The following is a 25,770-nucleotide window of genomic DNA, read 5'->3' as shown; positions in this document are numbered from 1 at the left end:
TACTCTCCAAAAAAAATTACTGGTTCTCCTCCCTCCATGCTGCCTGAACAGGAAATAAAGTGCACCTCTTCCTATAATTGTCTGTCCCTACCATACACTACCTCAGAATCGTGGTATTTCTGTGTCTGTCTATTTCCAGTTTGTTTTTGTTGTCTTGCCTTCATAGCTTGACTTTCTCCCAAGATAAGTTTGTGATTTCGTCTTCTATACGCATGCATTATTAAATGAAAAAGAGAGGAGTTGTCTGTTCTTTGTAAAAAGTCATCAAATTTGCATATGCAGTGTTATTGGTAAAGAGAACATTCGTTGCCCAATGCTCTTGAACATGATGGTTTGGTCTGTCCTTTGAGGGCAATTAAGAGTCACCTGCATTGAGTGTCTGGAGTCATGTACAGGTCAGATTAGTTAAGGGTGACCAAGTTCCCTCCTTAGAGCATTAATGTACCACACCTTTTTTATATTAAAAAATAGTTTTTCAGTTTTTGATTCCAAGACTAGCTTTCAAATCTGACATTATATTGATTTGAATTTAAATTCCACCAGTTGCTATGTCTAGGCCTCACTAACAACATTATCACAACACCATTATATTTCACAGAAGAATGTTTCACGAGTCCTTTCTCTGTTGGTTCCACTTTCAAGTCTGTCTCACATAATTGCTTGCCATCTGTCTCTTGTATTTATACATCTCTTACTTCCTTTACTCTTGGTGTGTCATGCTGATGCAGAAGGGGACAATATGGGGTTTCAGACTTGGAACCACGATGTGTATTTAATCTTGAAATGCCCTCTGAAGTGGTCCAACAATAGACCCAGTTATCTATTTTGTGTTCAGAAATACTAGTGCATACCTCTTGGGCAGGTAGGACTTGAACCCAGGCTTCCTCACTTAGAAGCAGAGACACTATCACTGTATCATAAAACCCTCTCAACTCAGCGGCATTCAAGATAGCAGCTCTATCACCGTAAGGGCAATTAGGATGATATTTAACATTACATCATGTCAAATAAGAATGAGAGAATGTGTTCTGTCCAGTTATTCTGTGTTTAAGAACAAGAACCTGTTTACTACCAATGCTGATTATGCTCGATATGTTAACCTGGGTATGGACTTGGGGAAACTGAACAAAGCTGTCAAGGGCACTGAAGTGTGGAGAGGACATATTAAAGCATTGTGAATAAACATGTCATACACATGACAACTAGAATCTTCTCAGCATACATCCAAGATGTTAAATGTGTAATATGATCTTAGCTGGGTGCTACCTTGTTTCCTTTACAGGAACAGCAATAAGAATTGTGTTTGGGTCATGAGCAGAGGCTGGACATGAAGAATCTTATTTTTACACAGATATTTTTAAAAAAAAAAAAGGGGGTCTAGCACAGTTTGAAAGCTCCATCAATGACTGTATCAGTGCTACCTTGTGCTCCCCTGTGGTGGTTGAAGAGTTTATCAACTTCAACATCTTTCACCCAGACCTCAAATACCTCCTCCCCTTCCTGGACCTCTCCATCTCTGGTGACTAATTAACCACAGATATGTCCTACAAACCGGACTGTCAAAGCTACCTTAACTACACCTCTTCCCATTCTCTGGTGTAAACACACATCCCTTAGTGCCAATTCCTCCGCCTCCACTGCATCTGTTCCCAGGATGACCAGTTCCACCTTAGAAAATCCCAGATGGCCTCCTCCTTCCAAGATTGCAGTTTAAGAAAATTCAATGGCCAGGCACTCAGCACAAAGAGAAGATAATCCCTTTATACACTGATGATCTAGATTAGTATTTTATTAATTTGCTTGTGGGATGTGGGCCTCACCGGCTAGCCAACATTAAGGCAACGAGGCAGTCAGAGAAGGTAGTGAGCTGCCTTTTGGAAACACAGTAGTCCACCTGCTGTGGATTGATCCACTGAATATGAGCACGAGTGAGAACACAAAACACAGGATCAGTCTGACAAAGCCATACGACAGAACTCAACTACAAACACCATTGGTTGCAAAAATAAATGTCAATATTAACTTCAGGCATAAATTCAAACATTTGTTTGAAGGTGGTCTGCAATAACAAATTTATGGTGAAGTCACCGCAGTACAATGGACCATAGTGCTACTCTGCTGAGACAGATGAGTAGTATTGGCTAAACTGGAGGGTCACCATGCCTATGGTGAGGTGAGATGTTGAAAGGAGAGTCCTTCATGGTAACCTCAGCGAGGGTGGGAATTGAATCCACGCTGTTGGTATTACTGCAAGCCAGCTGTCAAGTTTGCTAAGCGAACTGACCTTCAATATTTTGATCACTGATTTAGAGAGCAATTGTCAGCATTCAACTGAAGGATAACTAATTCTGAGTTTGGTTGGAATTATGCTGGATTTGATAAGAATAGGCTCCCAGGCATTTTTTAAAAAAAATAAGATATTAATTAATACTCCGCTGGATAATAGATCAGCTGATACCTCTGGGAAGAGAAAACAATTGAAAATTTGAAGATGGAAGTTCCACTTGATAGATGGAGTAGGTTTCAATAACACTATGACTCTCTTTCTGGGGGTATAGTTGCCAACTGTGACGTTTTCACGTATTTTTGGCGCAGAGTTTGTGTCGTGCCTCCCTGCTGGCCTCGCCGGTAAGCCCAACATTCCTGGATGTTGGGTGACCAAACAACCAGAAAAAGTACGAGACGGCCGTGGTCTGGACAGACCTGCTTTCAAAAAACCAGTATAAGTCTTCCATATTTAATGGAGCAGTCTGGCTGGGAAGAGTCCCGGAAAAACCACCTCCCCTCAGCCTCATCCGCAACCGCGAGCTGTGATAAGTCATTAGGTTGTAATTGTATAAAACCCACAACAAAAGGTCCACCTCGGTCCAGACTGAGACAGCGACCTTGAGACATTACCTCCTACCTTACACGGAGTTGAGACAGAGAACCCCTCTCAGGGAGCCGGCACACCCTGTAACGGACAACATAGATAACGTTGATGAGGGCAGCCCACCTTAAGGTCGAAATAAGCATAACCACCCAGACCTTCTACAACAAAAGTTAGAGATATGAAGCAGGGCACAGACTTGGAAAAGACTAAATGAGACTGGCAAAGAAACAACTGATACAACGGCCTTCATGGAAGGAGTCATTATTGAGCCAGTATGTGACAGAATGTCTGCCTCGGCGGCAACCATCCACTATTCCAATGATGGGCTGTTTTGCAAGAACTGCAACACCTTCTTCCCCACAGTGACCATGTTTAAGACCCATGTGACTAAAGTGCACGGGATAAAGATCATTCGTACAAGATGTTCACGCTGCAATAAGGCGGGAGAATACCACTCAATAACCTGCCATTACCCAAAATGCAATGGAAAGAAACAACCCCCAACTGGGGACTTTGCATGCAGTGCATGTGACTAACGGTTTTCAATACAATCAGGCCTTGGTCAACACTAGAGGCACAGACACCCGGTTCTACGAAACGAGAAACGCCTCAAACCGGCACCCAAGGTCCAAAGCAAACCTGGGGAGGAGCGACTGCATATGGTCACAGGAGGAGGTGACACTCCTGAGGGAATTAGAAGTGAGAAGAAGTGAGATTTGTTGGATGCAAATTCATAAACAAGTCCATCAGTAACATCCTGAAAACTAAAACACCAAAACAAATCTCAGACAAACGTAGGGTGTTGGCAAGCACCCCGACGGAGGTCAGGAACATCAGCGAGCCAACAACAGGTATAGACTCGCACGATTCTGGAGGCAGAGAGTATCCAGGAGAATTCCAACAAAAGCTCAGCACCAAGGAGCCAGCCGAGAAACACCGGCAACGTCCCGATGTTTTGGGGTCAAAGACAACCAGCTTACACAAGCTGAAGAGCTCTTGAGCGCAAGGAATGACCCTGGAGATGCTCGCCCTCTGAATTGGACTAGTAGACAGTATTACCGACCTACTAATGAATAGTAGGAAAAGGCAGGACAAACACAAGAGGCCCCAAAAAGATCGGGCCAAGAAAGACAAAAGGCCTGGGAGCAACACTGGAGCCAAAAAACGGTGGGCAGCACGTAAGGCACTGTTTCAAGCAACACAACAGCTTTACAAACCCAACCGGTGCTAACTAGCTCACGAGATCATGGGGGCGCTGACCTCATCCGCTTGTCCTTGATCAAAGGAGGAACTGGAGACATATTTCCGTGAGAAACTGTCAGCACCAAATAATAAATCAAACGTAAATACGTATGCCCCATACACTGGCAAAGTCTATGACGGGGCCTTGATGAAACCCATCGAGGTAGAGGAGGTTGAAGCGGCCATCAAGGGAATAGACGAGAACAGTGCCGCCGGACCAGAGAGCCTGAAAATACAGGACATACGAACGCTCCATGAGCAGGAGGAAACCAGTCTACCCCGTCTCTTCTCCTTATGGCTAAAGTCAAGCACGATCCCAGATTCATTGGAAAAGAGCCGAACGGTCCTGATTCCTAGGTGAGAGGACAAGGAACGCTCGAAAAGCATTGATAACTGGCGACCAATAACCATCGGTCCAATGCTGCTCTGACCGTTCACTAAAATATTGGCTAAACGCCCAAGTGAGACAGTCAAGATAAACCCCAGGCAAAAGGGATTCCTAGCAGCAACTCCCAGATGCAGTGAAAACATTGTAGTCCTCGAAAACATCAACGGACGAAAGTATAATCGGAGGGACCTCGCAGTCGCCTTTGTTGATCTAGCAAAAGCGTTCGACTCAGTTGGGCACAAACTACTGATCAAATCTTTATAAAGAGCGAAACTATGTAAAGCCTTTGCAAGTCTCATCGCGGACATATACACTGGCAACACTACAGTGGTGGAAGGGAACAGAAACTTAACCACCCCAATAACTATCAAGAGGGGTGTAAAACAAGGCGACCCACTCTCACCAATATTATTTAACATAGCTTAGGATCTGTTGGTGTGCTCCCTGGAGAGAGCCAACTCAGGGTCTCCATGCCCCGGGTGACAGAAGAGGCCACTGTTCGACTTTGGCCTTCGCGGACGACTTTGCCCTTCTAAGTGACTCACACACCAGTATAGCTAGGAACCTAAAGCTGCTCCAGGCTTACTGCGACCATACAGGTCTCAGTATTATGACAATGAAGATGAAGGGATTCCATTTCACTTTCAAATGGAAAACCTTCTTGTACAACCATCTCGCCAACTGGAAGCTGCGGGACGAATCCATAGCCTACATACCCCCAGGCGAGACAGAAATATCTGGGTGCCCGGATCGATCCATGGGCAGGTGTGGCGGAAGGGGAGTGGGTGGAGAAGCTAAAGTCCTGGATTAAAAGGGATTCAGGCAGCATCTCTCCGACCACAAAATGGCTGGAGGTCTTAAAGATACATGTCATCCCCTGATTGTACTTCCATCTGATCCTGACAGAAGCGTCACAGGCTACCCTCAAAACTGGACCAATTAATACGCAACACCACCAAAGAATTCCTACACCTACTACCTCATACCACAGATGGAGCGCTATATGCTAGTAAAAGGAACGGTGGTCTAGGCATCCCAAAACTGGAGGTGCAAATCCCATCAGCGATCGTTCGCAAACGTGAGGCACTAGACATGTCCAGTGATGTAGTCATTCGGGCCTCCTTTCAATGTAAAGGAGAGAGCAACACACAGACTGTTGTGGGACTGTGAGAGCTGAAGGTCCTCAAGGAAATTGAAAATTTCCAACCCAGTAGCCGCAGCAGTGAAGGGGAAATTGATCCGATGATTACCATGCACGACATCATGCCTGCACTCCAAGAGGCAAACGCGGGAACCGAAACCACCAAATAGATATGCGGGCTGGAGAGAGTGGGAATTCGAAAAATGGCAAAAGCTGGAATGTCAAGGGGCAGGCATCCAATAGTTTAGAGATGACAAGATCTCTAATTCTTGGACAAAAGCCGGAGTACAGTAAAAATCCTCTAGATTCATTAACAGCGTGCTCTTGTGGTGTAACCTGTACCCGACAAGAACCACATTATCTAGAGGACGGCCAAACCGAAACAAACTATGCCAAAGGTGCGAGATGGCAAATGAGACCATAATCACACATCTCAGGAAGCTGCCCATTCGTGAAAACTGCTCGAATAAAACGCCATAACAAGAGATCGCCAAACAGTTGCAGAAGCAAGTCAGTAAGTACGGCTGGACAACACACATGGAGCCAAGGCTGTTCGCCAAAGACTGTTCCCTATGGAGGCCAGATCTCATATTTAGAAAAGACCAGAAGATCGCAGTTGTGGATGTCACAGTTCGAAAAGAGAATGATAGCAAAGCACTCGAAACGGCATGGTGAGAGAAACAAGAGAAGTATAAACACCTGAATGCCGAGATCATTCTGAACTGACGGGAGGGGTGGACCCCAAATATTTTGGCTTCGTGATGGGCGCACAAGGCAAGTGGCTGGATATGAACAACCGCCTCATGAAGTTCCTTGGCATCGAAAGATACGATGCGTTCACCCAAAAGACATCTAGACTCACCCTGTCGCTGACACTGGAACTCTTACAACTCTTCAGTGACAAGTGAGTAAATGACAAGGACCAGTTGAACCCCACACACAAAAAAAAAAAAAATTGGAGGAAGCCGCTCCAGAAAATCCTACAGCATCAACAGCGTTAGTAGGTCCCCGCTGATAATGACGATAACAACCAGCCTCATAACACCAGTATCATCTGGTCCTTCGGTCTGTGGTGATGCTGGAGAGTACACAAACATCGACGAGCGATGTAAAGACTCGGAAAAGGCACTCCCCGGAGTGTTCCAAAATTAGTGCAGATTAGATAAGGTAATTTTTATGCCCAAAGTTATTCAAGACCCCACAATGTTGGAAAAGACAAACGTGAAAAAAATCCAAAATGTATTTTGCCTTTGATGCTTGTGCGCCTGCTTAGGGCTTTCCTTTCAGATTGTTGGTTCATTTTGTTTGAAAAGGTGAAGAGATATCAAGTATGCTGACAGTCTGAACGACAAACCACTGCACTTGCAATGTGACTATGTTGTTGCAGGTCTTATATTGTGGTGCTATTTTCCATTAAAAAGACCTCGAACCCCTGCCTACAGGTTTAAGCAGGCAGAATAACTGAAATTTACTGCGTGGCCTTCCCACCGTCTTCCTGCCCATGCCCGACTTGGCTTTTTTTTTTTTTAAGAAAAACATGGCCCTGAGAATGGCTTGCCCTTATCCCAATGGGACCTTTAGGCAGCTAAATATTCTCCACTGAAGGATTACTCTCTGCCTGAACAAAAATTTGAGGAATGCAGGAAAACTTCAGGGACAGGGAGATGCCCAGTCGGACATCCCACTCAGGCCTTGATGTGAAAAGGTGCGGTTTCAGAGCTTGGGTGGAGGGTGGAAAAAAAAGATTGTTTAAAGGCCTGTTTCCATGCCCAGTGTCTCTTCATCTTTTACCCTCAACCCCTTCCATTTCAAATATTTCCTTTCGACCTCACCCTCTCCATCAGGATTTGCAACATGCTTTCTCCACCACAACTACTGAACACCCCCATTCCATACCTAACTGTTACTGGACTTCTGCATCACTAAGCTGAAAAGAGATGCCAACCTCAGCGTTGGAAGGCTGTGGTGACTACACTTCCTATCTATATTAGGAATGATTCATCAGCTTTCACTAGTTATCTCGGTTACTACATGCATAGGACATATGGTAGTTTCTCAGGGGACCATTCTGATACTTGCGACATTTACCAACCTTGCACTATTTGGCATTAGGTAAGGGCCGAGAGAGGCTATTGACTGCTGCGTCTCTGCTTTGTCTTCATCCCTCTATGCTCCTGGATTAATGAGTTCGACATGTATCACGACCTTGAACATTTCTTCCGCTGTCTCAGAATCCAGGCCCACATTTTCAATTGAGACTCCCACGGAGGGCCCCTTCTCTCACCTCCAACACATCCCATCCACCTGGGCACCATGTGCTGGCCTGTTACTTGCCCTTGACATCTTCATTTTTAATTGCTGCTGTGATATCCACCCCCCACCTCAGCCACTCCAATCTCTTACCCTCAACACAGCCCTCCACTCCAACCCCAACATCAAACCTGCAGACAAGGGGAAGGGGGGAGAACAGTGGTAGTTTGGCACACCAACATCTACCCTGCTGAAGCCAGGTACCAACTCGCAGACACCTACTGCCCCCTTGACCACAACCTCACCTCCCATCACCAAACCATCTCCCAGACTATCCAGAACCTCCACCTCTGGGGAACATCAATCCATAGCCCCCCCCCCCCTCATTGTCCATGAGCCCTATACTACCTGATTCTACCTCCCCCTGAAGATTCACGAACCTGACTGCCCAGTTGACTCATTGTCTCAGCCCGCTCCTGCCCCACTGAAGGCATCTCCACATACCTTGACATCGTCCTGTCCCCCTTAGTCCAGAAACTCCCCACCCAAATTCAGGACACCACCCATACCCTTCACCTCCAAGACTTTCGTTTCTCCAGCCCCCAATGCCTTTTCATCTTGGACATCTAGTCCTTGTCCACCCCCATCCACCTTGGTGAAGGCCTCCAAGCCCTTCGTTTCTTCCTCTTGTACCATCCCAAACAGTACCCTACCACTGACACCCTCGTCTGCCTGGCTGAACCGGTCCTCACCCTCAACAATTTCTCCTTCCAATCCTCTCACTTCCTCCAAGCCAAAGGGTTAGCCATGGGCACCTGCATGGGCCACAGCTATGCCTGCCCGTTTGTCAGGTATATGGAACAGTCCATCTTCCACAGCTACACTGGCACTGGCACCACCACTACCACGACCTGTTCCTCTACTCCATCAATGACTGTATCAGTGCTCCCTTGTGCTCCCCTGTGGTGGTTGAATAGTTCATCAACTTCAACATCTTTCACCCGGACCATCTCAGATACTCCCTTCCCCTTCCTGGACCTCAATCTCTGGTGATAAATTAACCACATATGTACTACAAACCTGACTGTCAAAGCTAACTTGACTACACCTCCTCCCATCCTGGGTAAACACACATCCCTTAGTCACAATTCCTCCGCCTCTGCTGCATCTGTTCCCAGGATGACCAATTCCACCTTAAAATCCCAGATGGCCTCCTCCTTCCAAGATTACAATTTGCCCTCCCATGTGGTAGAAAATGCCCTCCAGCACATTTCCACTTCCTGCACCTCTGCCCTTGAACCCCACCAACACAGCAAGGACAGAACGCCCCTGGTCCTCACCTTCCACCCCACTGACCTCTGTATACACAGCAATATCCTCCATTTCCACAACCTGCAAACAGACCTCACCACTCAGGGTGGGGAGGGAAATAATCTTATCAGCATTCCAGAGAGACCATTCCCTCTATGACTCACTCGTCAGATCCATGCCCCCACACCAGCCCACACCCCACTCCCGGCACCTTCCCCTGCCACTGTAGGAAGTGCAAAACCTGCATCCATACCTCCCCCCTCACCTCTGTCCAAGGCCCCAAAAGGATCCTTCCAAATCTGACAGATGCTTACGTGCACCTCCAATGTCATCTACTGTATCTGTCGAACCCAGTGTGGTCTCTTCTACAAAATCAGGGAGACAGGATGCCTTCTTGCAGATGGTTTCAGAGAAAATTTCTGGGATATCTGCACCAACCAACCCCACCGCCCCGTGGTTAAACATGACACCTCCCCTTCCGCCAAGGACATGCAGGTCCTGGGCCACCTCCATTGCCACACCTTTACTACCTGACACCTGGAGGAAGAACACATCTTCCACCTTGGGACCCTGCAGCCACTTAGGATCAATGTGAATTTCACCAGTTTGCTCACTTCCCCACCCCCCACCTTATCCCAGTCCCAAGCCTCCAGCTTGGCACTGCCCTCCTGACCTGTCCATCACCTTTCCCATTTATTTGCTGTGACCTATCACTTTCTGCCCCATCTTTATCCACCTCTTGCATTCTCAGCTACCCCCCCAAAACCTCACCCCATATCTCTCAGCTCCCCCCCCCCCCCAAGCCCACAGGCCTCATTCCTGAAGGGCTTACACCAGAAACATTGATTCTTCTGCTCCTCGGATGCTGCCTGACCTGCTGTGATTTCCTAGCACCACACTCGACTCTGATCTCCAGCATCTGCACTCACGTTCTCCTTTGGCTTCAGCCTTCCCAGTGCTTAGTGGTAGAGGGTGCATCGTTGTAGAGCAGAGGCACTGTTCTTGAAATACAAGATGATTTACTGCATGATAACACCAAGTCCAACGATTGTAGGTCAGGCGCATTTACTAAGACCTTAGCATGCTGGAACAAATGGACTTGCTCCTCTGGAAGCACAAGTTATAACTCCTTGATTCTACCCAGAGGTCAGTGACATCAGTAGATTGGTTTAAAGCCAATGTAACAGGAACATTGAGAGGTGGACTCCAGATGTTTACAGATCCAATAACACAAGACACTTCACACCATCCAGGACAAATTGCATGACACCCCATTCTACACTTTCAACATTCACTTCCTCCATCTTTGATGGATTGTGGTGGCAGTATGTCCACCATCTACAAGCTGAACTTCAAATGATTGAGGTTCCTCTTGTAGAAGAGGTTAAATGCCTGACTTGGATCATTTAGAAGGACAAGGGTAATAGACAAATAGGAACATCATCTTCAACTTCCCTGCCAAGCCTGACACCATCCTAACTGAATTATACTGCTTCACTGACATTGGGTCAAAGCCCAGGGATTCCTTTAAAAACATCCCTTGGTGTATCAACAGCACATGGGCTGTAGCAGCTTTGGAAGGTAGCTCAACAGCACCTTCTGAAGGGCAAACCAGGAATGGGCAATAAGTGGCCAACATTGCCCACATCCCATGAATGAATTTTAGAAAAGGTTTTGGATACAACTGACTCTATACTGTTGATCAGAGTGACTGAATGACTTGACAAAATTGCAGAGATAGAATACAATATCATTGTTTTATGCTTGGAAAGTAGGATGTTATTTTAAGATTTGCGTGAGAGGGGGTGGAAAAGCACAGCAGGTCAGGCAGCATCCTGTGTGAGTAGGAGAATCGATATTTTGAGCAAAAGCCCTTCAGCAGGAATCGATGAAGGGGTTTTGCTCAAAATGTCGATTCTCCTGCTCCTCGGATGCTGCCTGACCTGCTGTGCTTTTTCTAGCACCATACTAGTGGTGACTCTCACTGCCAGTGTCTGCAGTCCTCACTTTTGCCCTGTTGTTATTTTATAAGAGCCAGAAGCTATTCACCTTGAAACAGATGACAATTATTCTGCAGTCAAGTTGGATCTCAAGCCCATTCCATTAGAGGCCCCAAATCTAACAGTTTAGACAGAAATGGAGTGATGTTTGATGCAAAAATGTTTGCAGATTCAAAAACGTGCGAATGATTTCAGTGATTGTCTTGATGTGTGGTAACTGTCCTACAAAAGAAAGGGTTAATGCTGGAGATTGCCTTAAGCATCAATCTGATGTCACAGTCTTGATGGGAAATGAGAATAGCTCTGGACTTTAAACGGTTCCCCATAGTCTTAATAGCAATGTTGAACTAGCTTCTATAACTTGTACACAATTGCTATCATATAATAAATTACATTTTAAGACAAAAGCCCCTGTACCACAAAAACCACATTAACATGCTTTCCTCCCAAAGCAGTAGTCCAGCTGTGTGCGCCAGCATGACCATAGTAAATACTGATAAATGTCTAGTGAAATATCATCTTTTGAAAGATGATTGCTGCTGTGTGGAAAATAAATAAGTCTGACCTGTGACTGTGAGATTTTGACACGAAGGTTTTGAGGGTGTGCTGCATCTGCTCTTAAGAAAAGCAAAACTTAATGAGCCCAGCAAATGCCAAGTGTTGGAATTGCAAATCTTCCAGCACTTCATCAGACTTAATATCTACCAAAACAGATGGGGCGATAAAAATAGAACTGATTTTGATGTTTAACTTCAAGACATTCTGCTTTCAACATTGATCAGTTAATGATTAGTGACACTCCAGCATCCTTTGATAAAGTTGCGATTGAAAGCATCAGTTCTTGCGTGTAACAGGCTCTGGGCCCAGAGTTTCAAATGAAGCATTTATTCATGTCATCTGCCAAAAGAATGGACATAAAAAAAAAAGGGAAGATCAAAAGGGAGAGCACATTGCTCAGTAGAAGAATAAGTGGGTTGCTGGAGGGATCATGCATTCTGGGACCACACAGTCTGAGGCAGAATTAATGACCACTCATCTCTATGTTAACTATGCTGTACTTTCAGCTTGTCATAATGGCTGGGACCGTGCTGCTCGCCTATTATTTTGAGTGCACAGACACCTTCAAGGTGCATATCCAGGGGTTCTTCTGCCAAGACGGTGACTTAATGAAGCCATACCCAGGACCAGAAGACGACAGCTTCATCTCACCACTTGTTCTGTACTGTGTGCTGGCAGCTACTCCAACCATCATTGTAAGTAAATTAAGCCACATTGTCTGGTTCTCTCCAGTTTGTGAACACATCTTCCTCTAATCGTCTCTCAATCTGTTTCACTTGTTGCTCCCCACCCAGCTCTCCTTACCTTAATCACAACTGTGCTCAGTCTCCTATTTTGACAAAGTTTTCTTCCCCCTCCCACCCCCACCAACTTTCTTGTTCCATCTTCAAACTAGTGATAAGTTATATCATTTGCAACCTCATGTCCTTTAAACAAAAAGGAATCACGAGTTTTGGATTACAAGAATGGATTTAGTTCCTCGGCCAAAAATTAGAATTATGCCACTTCTTGATGTTGCAATTTGTAAAGGGTCTTGGACAGTTCCCAGGTCTAGTGCTGCTGTTTGGTCTGGTTTAGTCAGTACTCAGCCTGGTAACCAAACTGAAGCTCTCACTTGGATAAAATCGTTGATTCTTCATTGGCCTTAAATCAAGATTCAGTTGCCTGGGATCCTCAAATCAATTCCAGTCTTGCTGTACAAGCAGCATCTAACATTCAGATAACATTACTGTCAATGAGAGACATGGACCAATTCATTTTCAATCATGGGATTTCAGCAATTTTTCATAATTTAACTTGAAAAACAATTTCTTTAGAAGGCTTTCGTTTTCCAGTCTGATACGTGCTCGAAATTCCTCCAATATGATAGATTAGGTTAAACCTATTTTGAACAGGAAAGGTCCCATCAATGTAAAATCATGTGTCTCAATCATCTTCGATACATTCCTGCTTGTTGCAACATCTACCTTTTGTAGTTTAGCAATGAATTAGTTGTTCGTAAATTACTTAATGTAGATTGCGTATGAATGGTATTCAGTCCCAGTATAGCACTAATGTATTTTTCCAGTGGCTTTTTTAAAAAATTGCAATTTTAAAATATTTTGGAAGTACTGTGTTCCGAGTGCTATGACTCATTATTTATGTTCTCCTGCAAGTTCCTTCAGTAAACACCTTTCAAAATATAAAATCTCTGTGTGTGCAATTTCCCACTGATGTTTGGGAGCAAAGATGGAGATATTGGAACACCAAAGACTGTTTTGTAGTCCAAACCCCATCTCTTTAGGGAAAAGAGAAATTACCCTGCATTAGCTGTTTTCAAAAGTTTAAAATAGAGCTGCAAGGCCTTTAGCAAGATGAATGCACAGCGGTGTTGGGAGGTTCTAGAGGATATGGGAAAGTGAGAATTAGGATTTCAATGCCAGGCACAGCACCACTTTGACAAGAGCAACGAGAGATGGACAATAAATACAGCACTTACTATAGAATGTGTGTGTCAATGTAAGAGTTAAAAAGATATCACACTTGGGAAGTGTGCAAAATATTTGAACACTGCTTCAGTGTCATCTATGTAATTTTATAGCATGGTACCAATATATCCATCCTCTCTCTCTCTCTCTCCTCTTCCCCAGCCCCAGAGTCAGGGACAAGCTGGAATAGTGGGTACGGGTGGGGAGGGGAGACAGGGGAAGCAAGGCGTTTGGTGAGAAAAGGTACTGCCTTTCATACATTGAGCTCTGGACTCCTTGTCCTGCTGTGATTATCAAAAATTGACAACTCTGGTTATTCATAAAAAGATATGTGCAGCAGATGCTAGGTGACTGAAGTAAAACTCCAAAATACTGGAGAAACTCAGTAAATCACAGAACTGATACAGCATAGGAGGCCATTCAGTCCATGTCTGCATGAGCTCTATTATCTTATTCAGCTCCATTTCCTACTGCCAAATTCCTGCCTTTTCTTATAATCCTACACACTACTTCTATGCAATTAATCCTCCAATGCCCTCTTGAATGCTTCAAATTTGAATTTAAGGTTTCCACCACATTTCCAGCAAGTGCATTCCATGTATTAATATCCTGTGACAAAAGCTTTTTCTTGGGGTATCCAAGATGGCGGCAGTCAGAGTGGTTTCCTGTGCTGGGCTCTGTACTATACCCTGGCAAGGTGAACCTTTACCCAGCCTCGTTAACCACCCCTAGGGTAAAACATTGCTAATATAAACTTACTGAACATCTGGAGCTGCTAAAATTGTGGTTTGACAGCTTTAAGATCAGGATGAAAAGGACGTAAAGGAAAGGGGCTGGAAAGGAGTACAGCAGGCAGGGCACTCCCCTACTGCCTCTGGGACGCGTGGAGCCATTGCTCAAATTCCCGGGGCGGTACATTTGGATTTAATGGGGCAGCAGCAGTTACTCTCAGTTTGGCAAACTCAGACAAGATTGAAGCAGCAATGGAACCACTAGCTGCCATGCTGAAAAGGCTTGAGCAGGAAATTCAAACACTGGACTGAAGAGTAGAAGCAGTGGAGCAGAGGACTGCTGCATTGGACACCGGGCGATGGCCTCAGGAGGAAGGATCCGACTGTCGGAAGATCAGGTTCGGGTCCTTCAGGAGCAAGTGGATGACCTGGAAAACAAAAGTAGAAGTACCAGCTGACAGCTCATGGGTCTTCCGGAATGCGAGGAAGGCGGAGACCTCGTTGGATTCCAGGAGAAGTAGCTCCCGATGTTTCTGGGGGTGGAGTTGGAGTTGGAGTTGGAGTCGGAGTTGGAGTCAGGTCTGTTGGGTGTGGAGAGGGCCCACCGGGTAGCAACGTGCAGGTCAGAGTTGGACCTGTGCCTTCTGCATTGTAAGGAAAAACAGTTGTGATTGAAACAGCACGACTGGGAAGAGATCCACATGCTTTAATGCACAAAGGCACAAAAATAATGTTTTTCAGGACTTCTCAGGAGCCCTGAGGAAAGGGCATTTGATGAAGTTGAGAGAAAACTAAGGGATCTGAACATTCAATATTCCTTGAGATACCCGGCCATGTTGCATTTCGCTGACAGAGGGATAGTATATAACTGATTCAGCAGAAAAAGCGAAGGACTTTGTCAATTCTTTGAATTAAAGGACTTTGGTTGCAGTTGGGGGGGCGGGGGTGGGGGCATAGTTATGGACAAATGGTACAGTTGGTTTTGCTCTTTTTCTCATCTCCCCTTTTTTGTGGTTATTGGCATTATTCGTACTGCCTTGATGTAAAACCAGAATTACTTAGTATAAATTGGTTGGTTGGGTATTATCTGGGGCCTTTTTTTTCCACTGCTGACCTTTTGTGTTTGGATTGGAGGTGGCTATGCCTGTGGTTAGGATGTATGGAGAAGGGGTGTTGGTGGGGCGGGGGATGGTGGATGGGCATCCATTGTTAACTCTCAGAATATAAATAACGTTTTTTAAAAATCTGGGGCTATGGCACGGCCTCAGCTGGAAGCTGGGATGGTAGCAAGGATTGGGAGGAGTGCCCCCTATGGACAAGAGGTGGGGGAGATCTCTTGAATTGGAGGTTATTTGGGTGTTTGCTTAGGTTAAAAAAAACTAGCAACTACATTTTAAGTTTTAGTAGTTGTTACAGGAGTAGTTTTCAGACTTCAGAGTCTTTGTCGCTCTCTGCACCTCAGCTAAACTTCCTCCACCTGGGAAACCACTAGTTGCCTTGGACGACCATGGCTAGTGATTCGTTCAGGTGGTGCACCGGGAATGTAAAAGGGAGCCATTCCCCCAGTAAGAGAAAGAAAGTGCTGTCAAGTCATAGGAAGTAAAGAGTGGACATCACCCTGCTGCAGGAGACGCATTTAACTGATAAGGAACATCTGAAGCTGCAGCAAGGGTTTAAGTATTCTTCTCCTCCTTTAGCTCCAAGAGTAGAGGAGTGGCTATATTGGTAAGAAGGAACCTCCCTTTCCAGGTAACTGAGCAAATTAAAGACTAACATGGACGGTTCATCATTCCTAAAGCTATAACACATGGAGAAGAGTATGGCGTCCTGAATGTCTGTTGTCCCCCAGCACACCATAAAATTTCTAATTGATGCAGTTGTTAAATTGAGCATTGGGGTGTACTGCACGATCAAAAGGAGGGGATTTTAATCGCCTAATAGATCCCAAGGTAGACATAGTGCCAAGGGGCCCAGCAGGTATGCCCGTGCAATCTGAGCAGTTGGTGGACATGTGTGAAGAGTTGGGATTAGTGGATGTGCCACATGTGAATTGACATTTTCTTTTATATATGCTATTGGGATTGTTTAGACAGAACATTGGCATGCAAAATTGGGAATATAACTATCTTAGACCATGTGGCAGTGTATTTAGATGTTAAAATCAAGGATGGCGGAATGGATGCATAGACCCATTGCTGTTAAGGGATAGCAAATTCGTTGAGTACATCACGAGAGTTCAGGGCCTTCTGGGATATCAACTCTTGTATGGCCAGTAATCAGACAATACTTTGGGAGGCTACTAGGCATATTTACGAGGCCTGATCATTTTGTAGTGAGCAACTAGGAGGCACAGGGAGGAGCAGCTGCAAGGGATGCTGGAGACTTGGTTGCAAATAGCTGAAGTAGTGTATTAGGCCTTCACGAGTCAAGTTGCAGGGGTCACTTCTGGTCTGCTCTTGACTCATTGCGCACACCGGTGGCAAAAAAAAGTCTCCTTAACTAAACAAAGATGTCTTGAATTTGGAGATAAGCCAGGTAGATATTTGGCATATCTGGCTAGGAAGAAAAAAAACTGCTTCCAAATCCATTATATCGGTCAGAGAGAGGGCTGGCAGTTACCAGTAAGTTGAAGATGATGATCAGTGTTAGATCTAGGGAATACTTTGCAGAGTTATAATCGGCCGGAGGGTGACTAACATGGTGCAGCAAGAATGCAGTCTTTTTGGGAACCTGGGCCTCCCCAGTATAAAACGTGGAGCAGATTTCCCTGTTGAATGCACCTAGAACAGTACAGGAAGTGTAGGAAGCAATAAAGCATCTCCAGGGTGGCAAACCACCAGGGGCCAGATGGATTCCCAAAGTGAATTCTATAAGGAATTCTTAAATGTGTTGGAGGAGCCACTTCTGGGGATGTATAGCTATTCATATGTACAGGATTATCTGCTAGCCTCTCAGGAGGCCAATATCTCCCTCATTTTAAAAAAATGGAGAAGACCCTAAGAATGTGCTTCCTACAGACCAATTTCACTGTTGAATGTAAGTTTTAAAATACTATCCAAGATGCTGGCCCTGAGGTTGGAAATAGGTGTTGCCTTTATTATCAAAGATGATCAGATGGGTTTTATCAAGGGCCGTAGCTCCTCCAATAATATCAGTAGGGGACTGAACATATTACAGGCATGCCAGCAAAGATTGATCCCGCAGAGAAAAAAAAAAAAGAGGTTTGACTGGTTAGAATGGTCATACCTGTTTGGGGTCCTAGACCGCTTTGGTTTGGGGGGAATCCTTCCTTAGATGGGTGGCAGTATTATATAATGATCCTAAGGCAGCATTCATTAGAAACGGTACGAAGTCTGATAACTTTAGTATTGGGAAAGGTAGTCGACAGGGATGTCTTCTTTCACTGTTATTTACCTTGGCAATTGAGCCGTTAGTTGAGGCAGAGGTCATCCAGGAGGGATCCTGAAATAGTGATGTCAGGGGTAGGAATGGGGGAGCACAAGATCACCCTATATGCTGATGGCATCCTTTTCTTGGATAATCTTGGAGTCTGTTCCTTGATTATTTTTTTTTAATCAATTTATTTGGCAGTTTTTTGGGCTAAAGGATCAACTTTATAAAATCAGAAGCCATGCCAGTGGAGGGGGGTGGAAATTAGTGAAGGTGCCTGTTCTGAAGGATGGAATGCAGTTCCTGTTTAGATGGTCGTCAAAAGGTTTTTTTGGTATTTGTGAATTTTTATTACTCTTGCCTTCCTCCAGCTGTATAAAGCTAACTATGCAAAATTACTGGAGAGGATAAAACCAGGTTTGCAGCAGGGAGAGGGATTACTGTTAGCATGGTAAGGCTGAGTAGCCCTGATTAAAATGTATGTTCTTCCTCGCCATGTTGAATGCCATGAGAATTCTTCTGTTTTTGCTACCCAGACGAGTTATGGGGACTCAATGGCTGGCTTGGGTCTTTCATTTGGCGTCGCAGGCGCTCCCAATTAAATTGACTAAATTGCATCTTTCGTAGGGTGGGGGTCGGGGGAGGGGGAGGGTGCAGGTGGTGTGGACCTTCCAGAATTGGAGATATCAAATAAGCGTCTTGTTAGCATACGTGGATGACTGGGTACAGGGGGATTCGGGGTCAATTTGGCTTGACATTGAAGCCTCACAGTTGAAATGTCCCCTAGTTAATCTATTTATGGATAATGTGAAATCCGTGACTGAGCAGTGCAAGAGTCCAATCATTTTAAATACAAATGAAGACCCTGGAGGATAATGAGGCAGGACAAGGGCAATTGTCAATAGACCAGTGAGAGCCTGACCTTGGTGGTGGGCAAGTTGTTGGAGGGAATCCTGAGGGACAGGATGTACATGTATTTGGAAAGGCAAGGACTGATTCAGGATCGTCAACATGGCTTTGTGCTTGGGAAATCATGTCTCACAAACTTGATTGAGCTTTTTGAAGTAACAAAGATGATTGATGAGGGCAGAGCAGTAGACGTGATCTCTATGGACTTCAGTAAGGCATTCAACAAGGTTCCCCATGGGAGACTGATTAGCAAGGTTAGATCTTGGAGTACATGGAGAGCTAACCAATTGGATACAGAAGGTAGAAGACAGAGGGTGGTGGTGGAGGGTTGTTTTTCAGACTGGAGGCCTGTGACCAGTGGATTGCCACAAGGATCGGTGCTGGGTCCTCTACTTTTTGTCATTTATATAAATGATTTGGATGCGAGCATAAGGAGGTACAGTTAGTAAGTTTGCAGATGACAAAAATTGGAGGTAGAGTAGACAGCGACGGTTACCTCAGATTACAACAGGATCCGGACCAGATGGACCAATGGGCTGAAAAGTGGCAGATGGAGTTTAATTCAGATAAAGGAGGGGTGCTGCATTTTGGGAAAGCAAATCTTAGCAGGACTTATACACTTAATGGTAAGGTCCTAGGGAGTGTTGCTGAACAAAGATCTGGGAGTGCAGGTTCATAGCTCCTTGAAAGTGGAGTCACAGGTAGATAGGATAGTGAAGGCGTCATTTGGTATGCTTTCCTTTATTGGTCAGAGTATTGAGTACAGGAGTTGGGAGGTCATGTTGCGGCTATACAGGGCATTGGTTAGGCCACTCTTGGAATATTGCGTGCAATTCTGGTCTCCTTCCTATTGGAAAGATGCCAGCAGGTGGGACTAGATTGGTCGGCGTGGACGGGTTGGACCAAAGGGGCTGTTTCCATGGTGTACATCTCTATGACTATGGCTGTCAGACCTTGGTGAGAGTCCCAGGATTTAAACCTGGGGCAATGGATTCTGGCTTTAAGGCATGGGAGAATAAGGGAATCTCATGTTTGGGAGATTTATTCAAGGGGAAGTCTTGATGTCGTTTAGTTAACTAAGTCCTAAATCTGGATTATCTAAAAGTACCTTTTCTGGTACTTTCAGATAAGGGATTATATACAGAGGAAAACCACGCTCCTGGTTCAGCCTTACAAGTCAGACATGGAGAAGAGAGAGTGCTCCAGTGTACGGGTGCTCTTTCAGTTAGTACTTTGTATCCTTTACAGAAGGGACTTGCCTTAAGGGACATGGAGGGACTCTGTAGGATGTGGAATTCAGAGGATAGAATATTTCATGGAAGAATGGGAAGATATGGAAAAATATAAGGAAAATTTCACTATGTAACAAAGCACAGGACATGCAATTGAAGATTTTACACAGGGCTGATATGGCACCAGTGAGGCTAGCTAAGTTCAAGAGAGGAGCATCACCAGGATGTTCCAAATGTAAAGTTAGTATAGGCACTCTTGCACACTGCTGCTGGTCAGGTTTTAAGAACCAGAGATACTGGAGTGCTATCATTAGGGAGCAAAAGGACATCCTAGGGATGGAAGTTAATGTGGATCCAGTATTTCTTCTGGGGTTGCCAAATTTGCCCCCTTTGGGGGAACATGGGAAGAGACTGTGTAGGATTCTTACCCACTTTAATAAAATAGATGTTGGAAAAAACTTCCAGGTCTTATGGGTGGCGTAGGCTTATGGGTGGAGCATTCGCCCCTAAAACTACCTCACAAATATGGTGCACCACAAAACGGAGTAGTTTTACAAGATGTGGCGGTCCTTTTTAATTTAGATTGACAGACTTATCAGCAATATTAATTAGGGCTGTGGTGTAGCCGTGGGAATCAGTATAGATGCCTGTGGGGCCCTGGGGGAAAAGAATACAGGTAAAATGACTGGTGCCCTCAGTAGAGGTGTGGTGAGTGAAATAGAATAAAGTAATGTGGTATAATTTAAATTAATTTGAATTCAGTTTAATCTTTACTTAATTTGATTGTAGTTTAGTTTAAGCTTATTAGTGAAGTTTGTTCTTGTAGAATAGTAGGTAGTTCATTATTAGTTATATTGTGATGTTGTACTGTCTCTTTCTGTATTTTGTTTTTTGTATACAGATGTTTTGTAAAAGATTTGAAAAAGGTTTCTAATAAAAAAAAGCTTTAACTTCATCCTTGCTTTGTTTGCAAACCTGTACCTTCTTGATCTTTATACAACTGGAAACAGCATCTTCCCATCTACACTGTGCAGCCCACTCATCATTTAGCAAACCTCTACCAGTCCTTCACTCAGCCTCATCAGTCCAGTTTCAAGGAAAACAGTTCCATTCAGTCTATCCTCACAACTGAAGATCCTCATTCCTGGAACCATTCTTGTGAATGGCATCTGCACTCTCTCACCAATGGATTCCCATGAGGTGCTCACAACTAAATACAACACTCCAGCCGAGGTCTAACAAGTATCTTGCACAAGTTCAATAACAGCTCCTTGCACTCGTACTTACTGCCTTGATTAATAAAGCAGAGAACGTCAGGTACTTGATTCACTGCGCTCTCTATCTGCAAAAATGAAAAAGTCCTGATTTTTCAGGACACCTCTCAGCTCAGAGATCCTGACCAGACAAAATCCCCCCGAACTTTGTAGGTGTGCACTTCTGGCTGGCCGGCTGGCTTGGCAGACAGAAACACATCCGACCCATCCAGGATTGATAGCGAGCTGGTTGGAAAAGCCTGCCTCTGAACCAGCACTTGGTTCAAGATTTACAGATTAAAAAAATTCCAGCCCTCACCCCACCACATGCCCCTTCCCCCATACCAACCTATGCCCAGCACGCCCTCACCATGGCTTCTCGTACTCAATCCTAATCAACGGTCTCTATAAAAAGACTTTTCATTGTCACGAAAATTCAGGCCAGAGTGAACACTGAATCGGTGAGGTTCTATGGAACTGAAGGTGGGCAGGGTTATTGGCTGTGGAAGAGAGGGAGGAAGAGGGAAATAAAAAAAAAGAAAAATTCAGGATGCACTAGAGAAGGTGGAAGAGGTTGAATGAAAAAGGCATAATGTTTTGTCATCATAAATGGTAAAAAGAATGGTAGTAGTTGCAGAAAAGGCAAAGCCTTTAACCAGAGCAAGTGAATGATAGACAACTGTTTCAGGGTGATATGAAAAGGACTCCTGACACAGGTGTTCCTGGTAAACTGCTTCACAATCCTGAAGGCAGCATATGGATCTTAAACAGTGACTTACCTTTAAAAATTTAGAATTTAAATATCTGTCTTTAAAAAGTTTAAAAATCGAGAAAACGTACAGCTGGGACATTTTCAAAAAGGGGAACTTCGTACCATAAGTTGTCCTCTATTTTCAGAAGAGATATAAGGAGCAAAGTGAATAAGCAGAGGGAGGGCAAAGTTGGAGATAATTCATCTAGTCAGTCATCCAACACGGCAACAGACCCTTTGGCCCAACTCACCCCATGTTGACCAGGTTTCCCCAAACTAACTTCATCCCATTTGCTTTGGTTTGTCTCATATCTCTAAACTTTTCCTATTCATGTACATGTCCAAATGACTTAAATGTTGTAACTGTATCTGCACCTACCACTTCCTCTGGTAACTTATTCCACATGTGAATCACCCTCTGAAACCGTTGCCCCTCAGGGCCCTTTTATATCTTCTCCCTCTAATCTTAAAATTATGTCCTTTAATTTTAAACCCCTTTACCCTGGGGAAAAGTAGGTTCTCTACTTTTTGTGCCTGTCATGATTTTATAATTGTCTAAGGAGGTCACCTCTCAACCTCCTACACTCCAGTGAAAGATGGCTCCAGCCACTCATTATAACTCAATCCCACCCTCCAGGGACCAGTAACATCCTTGTAAATTGGAGAGAACGAGGTGTGACTTTATTTGGTCTATCAACATGTACTGCTTGGACCTCGATCTTTTTGGTCACAACCTATAAAAGAAATCAAGTTAGGAGACACAATTTCACATGCACAAAGGCATGCTGACCGTCACAAATCAGTCCATGCCTTTCCAAATGCACATAAATTTTGACTCAAATAAACCCTTCTAAGTTTACTCACCGTTGATGTCAGACTCACTTGGCTTTTGTTAAAAAAAAGAGACAACATTAGCCACTCAGGGCCACCTTGCGAATATTAAAATATTTTCCCTAGCTTTTCCCAAATACCTAGAAAATGATGGTCCTTGACAGTGCCCCTTGGACTGGAGGATACCGGTGACTGCTCCACTATCATTTCAAATGGAAGCCCAAAAGATGTTGTTAGTTTTAGTCTTCCCAGTGAGAGAAGTTGCTTGATCATTAACACTTATCAGATTGATGTCAGTGGAGCCTAGAACAGAGGAGATTAAACCATTGACACTTTATCAATAGACCTAGTGACACAAGACAAGTCCATTCTCTTTGGCGAAAGTGAGGACTTGCTGTGCTTTCCCAGCACCACACTAAGTCCATGCTCTTTAACATTTCTCAGTCATATTTTGGTTGTCAGGAGGTCAAACGTGGACAGGGCTCAAATTGGCCTGAATACAGGTTTCACACCACTTCCCAATGCTAAATATTTTAGCTGAGCTGGGCCATGGCTTTCTCCCTTCTGGAGATAGCATATACTATACATAAAATAGACACAAACAAAGCAGGTTATCCCATCATCGATCCTGTTGCTTTGTGATGGTTTGCTGTACATACATTAGCTATTGCCTTTCTTACATCAGTAACTGCACTTCAAGAGTATTTTATTGATGAGAAAGTACTTGGGCTGTGAAGGTCATGAAGGCACTCTTTGTGCAGGTTTTTTTAAGTCATCGAAGTGTTAAAAACGTTGCTTTTGTTAATGAATGAACTATATCATGAACTGGAAGTGTATGACTGATTTAAACAAATTATTGTAATCAATGAATCTACAATTTCAGCGAGTTTTCCATACTTTATATATTTTGTGACAACCATTTCCATGAGACAATATTCACATTAGTATAAGTATTTGTAAAGCATGAAAAATTTCAGACATTAAAAAATCCAAAATCAAAAGCAACAATTAACAAATTCTGTTGACAAGAAACAAACATTTTATTTTTGAACCAGCAATACTGAACTCGGTGTAGCAGCTGTAATTTTTCCAATGTGCTGCTTTGGAGAGGGTTGAGTACAAAAACAATTTGAATACATTTACCTAAAATCACCACTTGCTCAAAACAGGTTTGAGAAAATTTAGTTTCCAGATTCTCTGGTGGAGCTTTCATCTTTTGATGGAGGGGCATAGAGTGGACAATATCTTGTAGAACACTACATTGACACTGCTGCCTGGATAAAGGCTGAGCCATTTTGGACTTAGAGCATATTCTTCTTGTTGGATCTTCGGGGCTGCCTCAGAATTCCAGAGGCTGTGTATATTTAAACTCAGTCAGTATATTTGAGCGAGGGAACAAGATCACATGGCAACAAGAGAGGGACAGATCAAATATATTGCTGGACTATAAAGAAATCAAGGAATTTTGAAAAAGGCAGTAAGCTGGAATTTAGATTGGTCAGCTATGATTGAATAATGGACAGGTGCACAGGATTTGATTTGCTCCCATATCTTAATGGAAGCACATTTACTTGTCAAACTCTCAGGCAGTTCTGAAGAGGTTAAATACACCTTTAGTTTTTGATCACATATTACAGAATTTCCCAAACTCTTCCCAATTATTTCACATTTCAAACTAATTGGTGTGAAGCAATTGTCTAGGAGGAGTCTATTTAATAGATTGAACTTCATCACCTTAAGTTAAACATTTCATGACTAAAGAATAATTAAATTTTCATTTTGGGTGTTGCTAACTTTCAATAAAAAGAAACGATCCAAACTTTTGAAATGCACATTTATAAGGGTGTTGCACAGCACCATCCAGTGGCCAGTATTCAGAATTGCAGACCCAAACGAAGGAACAGAGACCATTCAGTCCTTAATCCCATTCAATTATTTGATTAAATCAGAAGAGTATGGCTTAATTAATACAAATATATTAATTGTTATTGCAATTAAAACATGCATGCAGACCATTCACCCCAACCAGACGGTATCTATATTTACTCAGACCATGAGAAAATTGTTCTAATGACATTATCCTGTTTTTTTCCCCATATTCTTTCATAATTTATCTGGAGTTGTGACATAGTTCCTGCATCTACCACCAACCCAGGGAAGAAATTCCACAGCCTCAAATTTGTGTGGTCACTTTTGCTCCTTGCTCCAACTGTCCTACATTTAATTTTGCATCTTTCGCTTCTTGTTCCAACCCCCTTAGCTATTGGAAACAGCTTGCTTTTGTCCAGTTTAATCCTGTGTCTATTTTAGATACTTGTCAAGCTGTTTCCTAATCTCCAAGATACAGTGACCCCCCTCCCCCCTCCAATTTCCTAGGTTTGTCTAGGATGGCATGCTGTATCGGTTACAATTTGACATCAAATTTGGTTCCTGGCTGGCAGAGAATGTTCAGTCCTGTGTCAGACACCCCTGAAGTTTAAAAAGGCAGAAAAAAAAGAGGAGGAATCATACCTGATGAAGGACTCCTGCCCGAAACATCAATTTCCCTGCTCCTCTGATGCTGCCTGACCTGCTGTGCTTTTCCAGCACCACACTCTTGACTCTAATCTCCAGCATCTGCAGTCGTCACTTTTGCCCAGGCTCTTAGCTATGCTATTTCTTCTCTGAACCACTGTAACTGTCCTTTCAAAACCTTACTTTAATCCAAATCAGAAATTACTGGAAAAACACAGCAGGTCTCTGTGGCCTCTGTGGAGATAAAGCAGTATTAATGTTTGGAGTCCAGTCACTTTCCTTCAGAACCGAGTAATGTATTTTTTGTTTTAGATTTCCAGCCTCAGGTTTTTTTAAAACTTGACTTTGGTTTAAGTTGTCATCACCTAATATTTTAAAGGGTATTAGTTTCGCTTAGTTGACTGCTTCACAAACCGTCCATCCAGTGTGA

The 25,770-nt window shown here is 43.9% G+C and overlaps 1 protein-coding gene across 7 annotated transcripts in view; it reads left to right on the top strand.

The window, feature by feature from the left end:
- The window catches only part of plppr1 (phospholipid phosphatase related 1), a 116,758-nt gene that overhangs the window by 49,492 nt on the left and 41,496 nt on the right, over positions 1 to 25,770 (top strand). For 6 of the 7 annotated variants that reach the window (XM_072587873.1, XM_072587828.1, XM_072587863.1 and 3 more), the window contains exon 3: positions 12,269 to 12,457. The exons of the other annotated variant lie outside the window; for it this stretch is intronic. In XM_072587873.1, coding sequence (XP_072443974.1) covers positions 12,269 to 12,457 — 189 coding nt within the window. The remainder of the gene's footprint in view (positions 1 to 12,268; positions 12,458 to 25,770) is intronic. 7 annotated transcript variants of the gene reach the window in all.

The sequence above is a fragment of the Chiloscyllium punctatum genome, chromosome 2 (assembly GCF_047496795.1).
Source record: "Chiloscyllium punctatum isolate Juve2018m chromosome 2, sChiPun1.3, whole genome shotgun sequence".
Lineage (NCBI taxonomy): Eukaryota > Metazoa > Chordata > Chondrichthyes > Orectolobiformes > Hemiscylliidae > Chiloscyllium > Chiloscyllium punctatum.
This window is presented reverse-complemented; position numbering and strand designations above follow the sequence as displayed.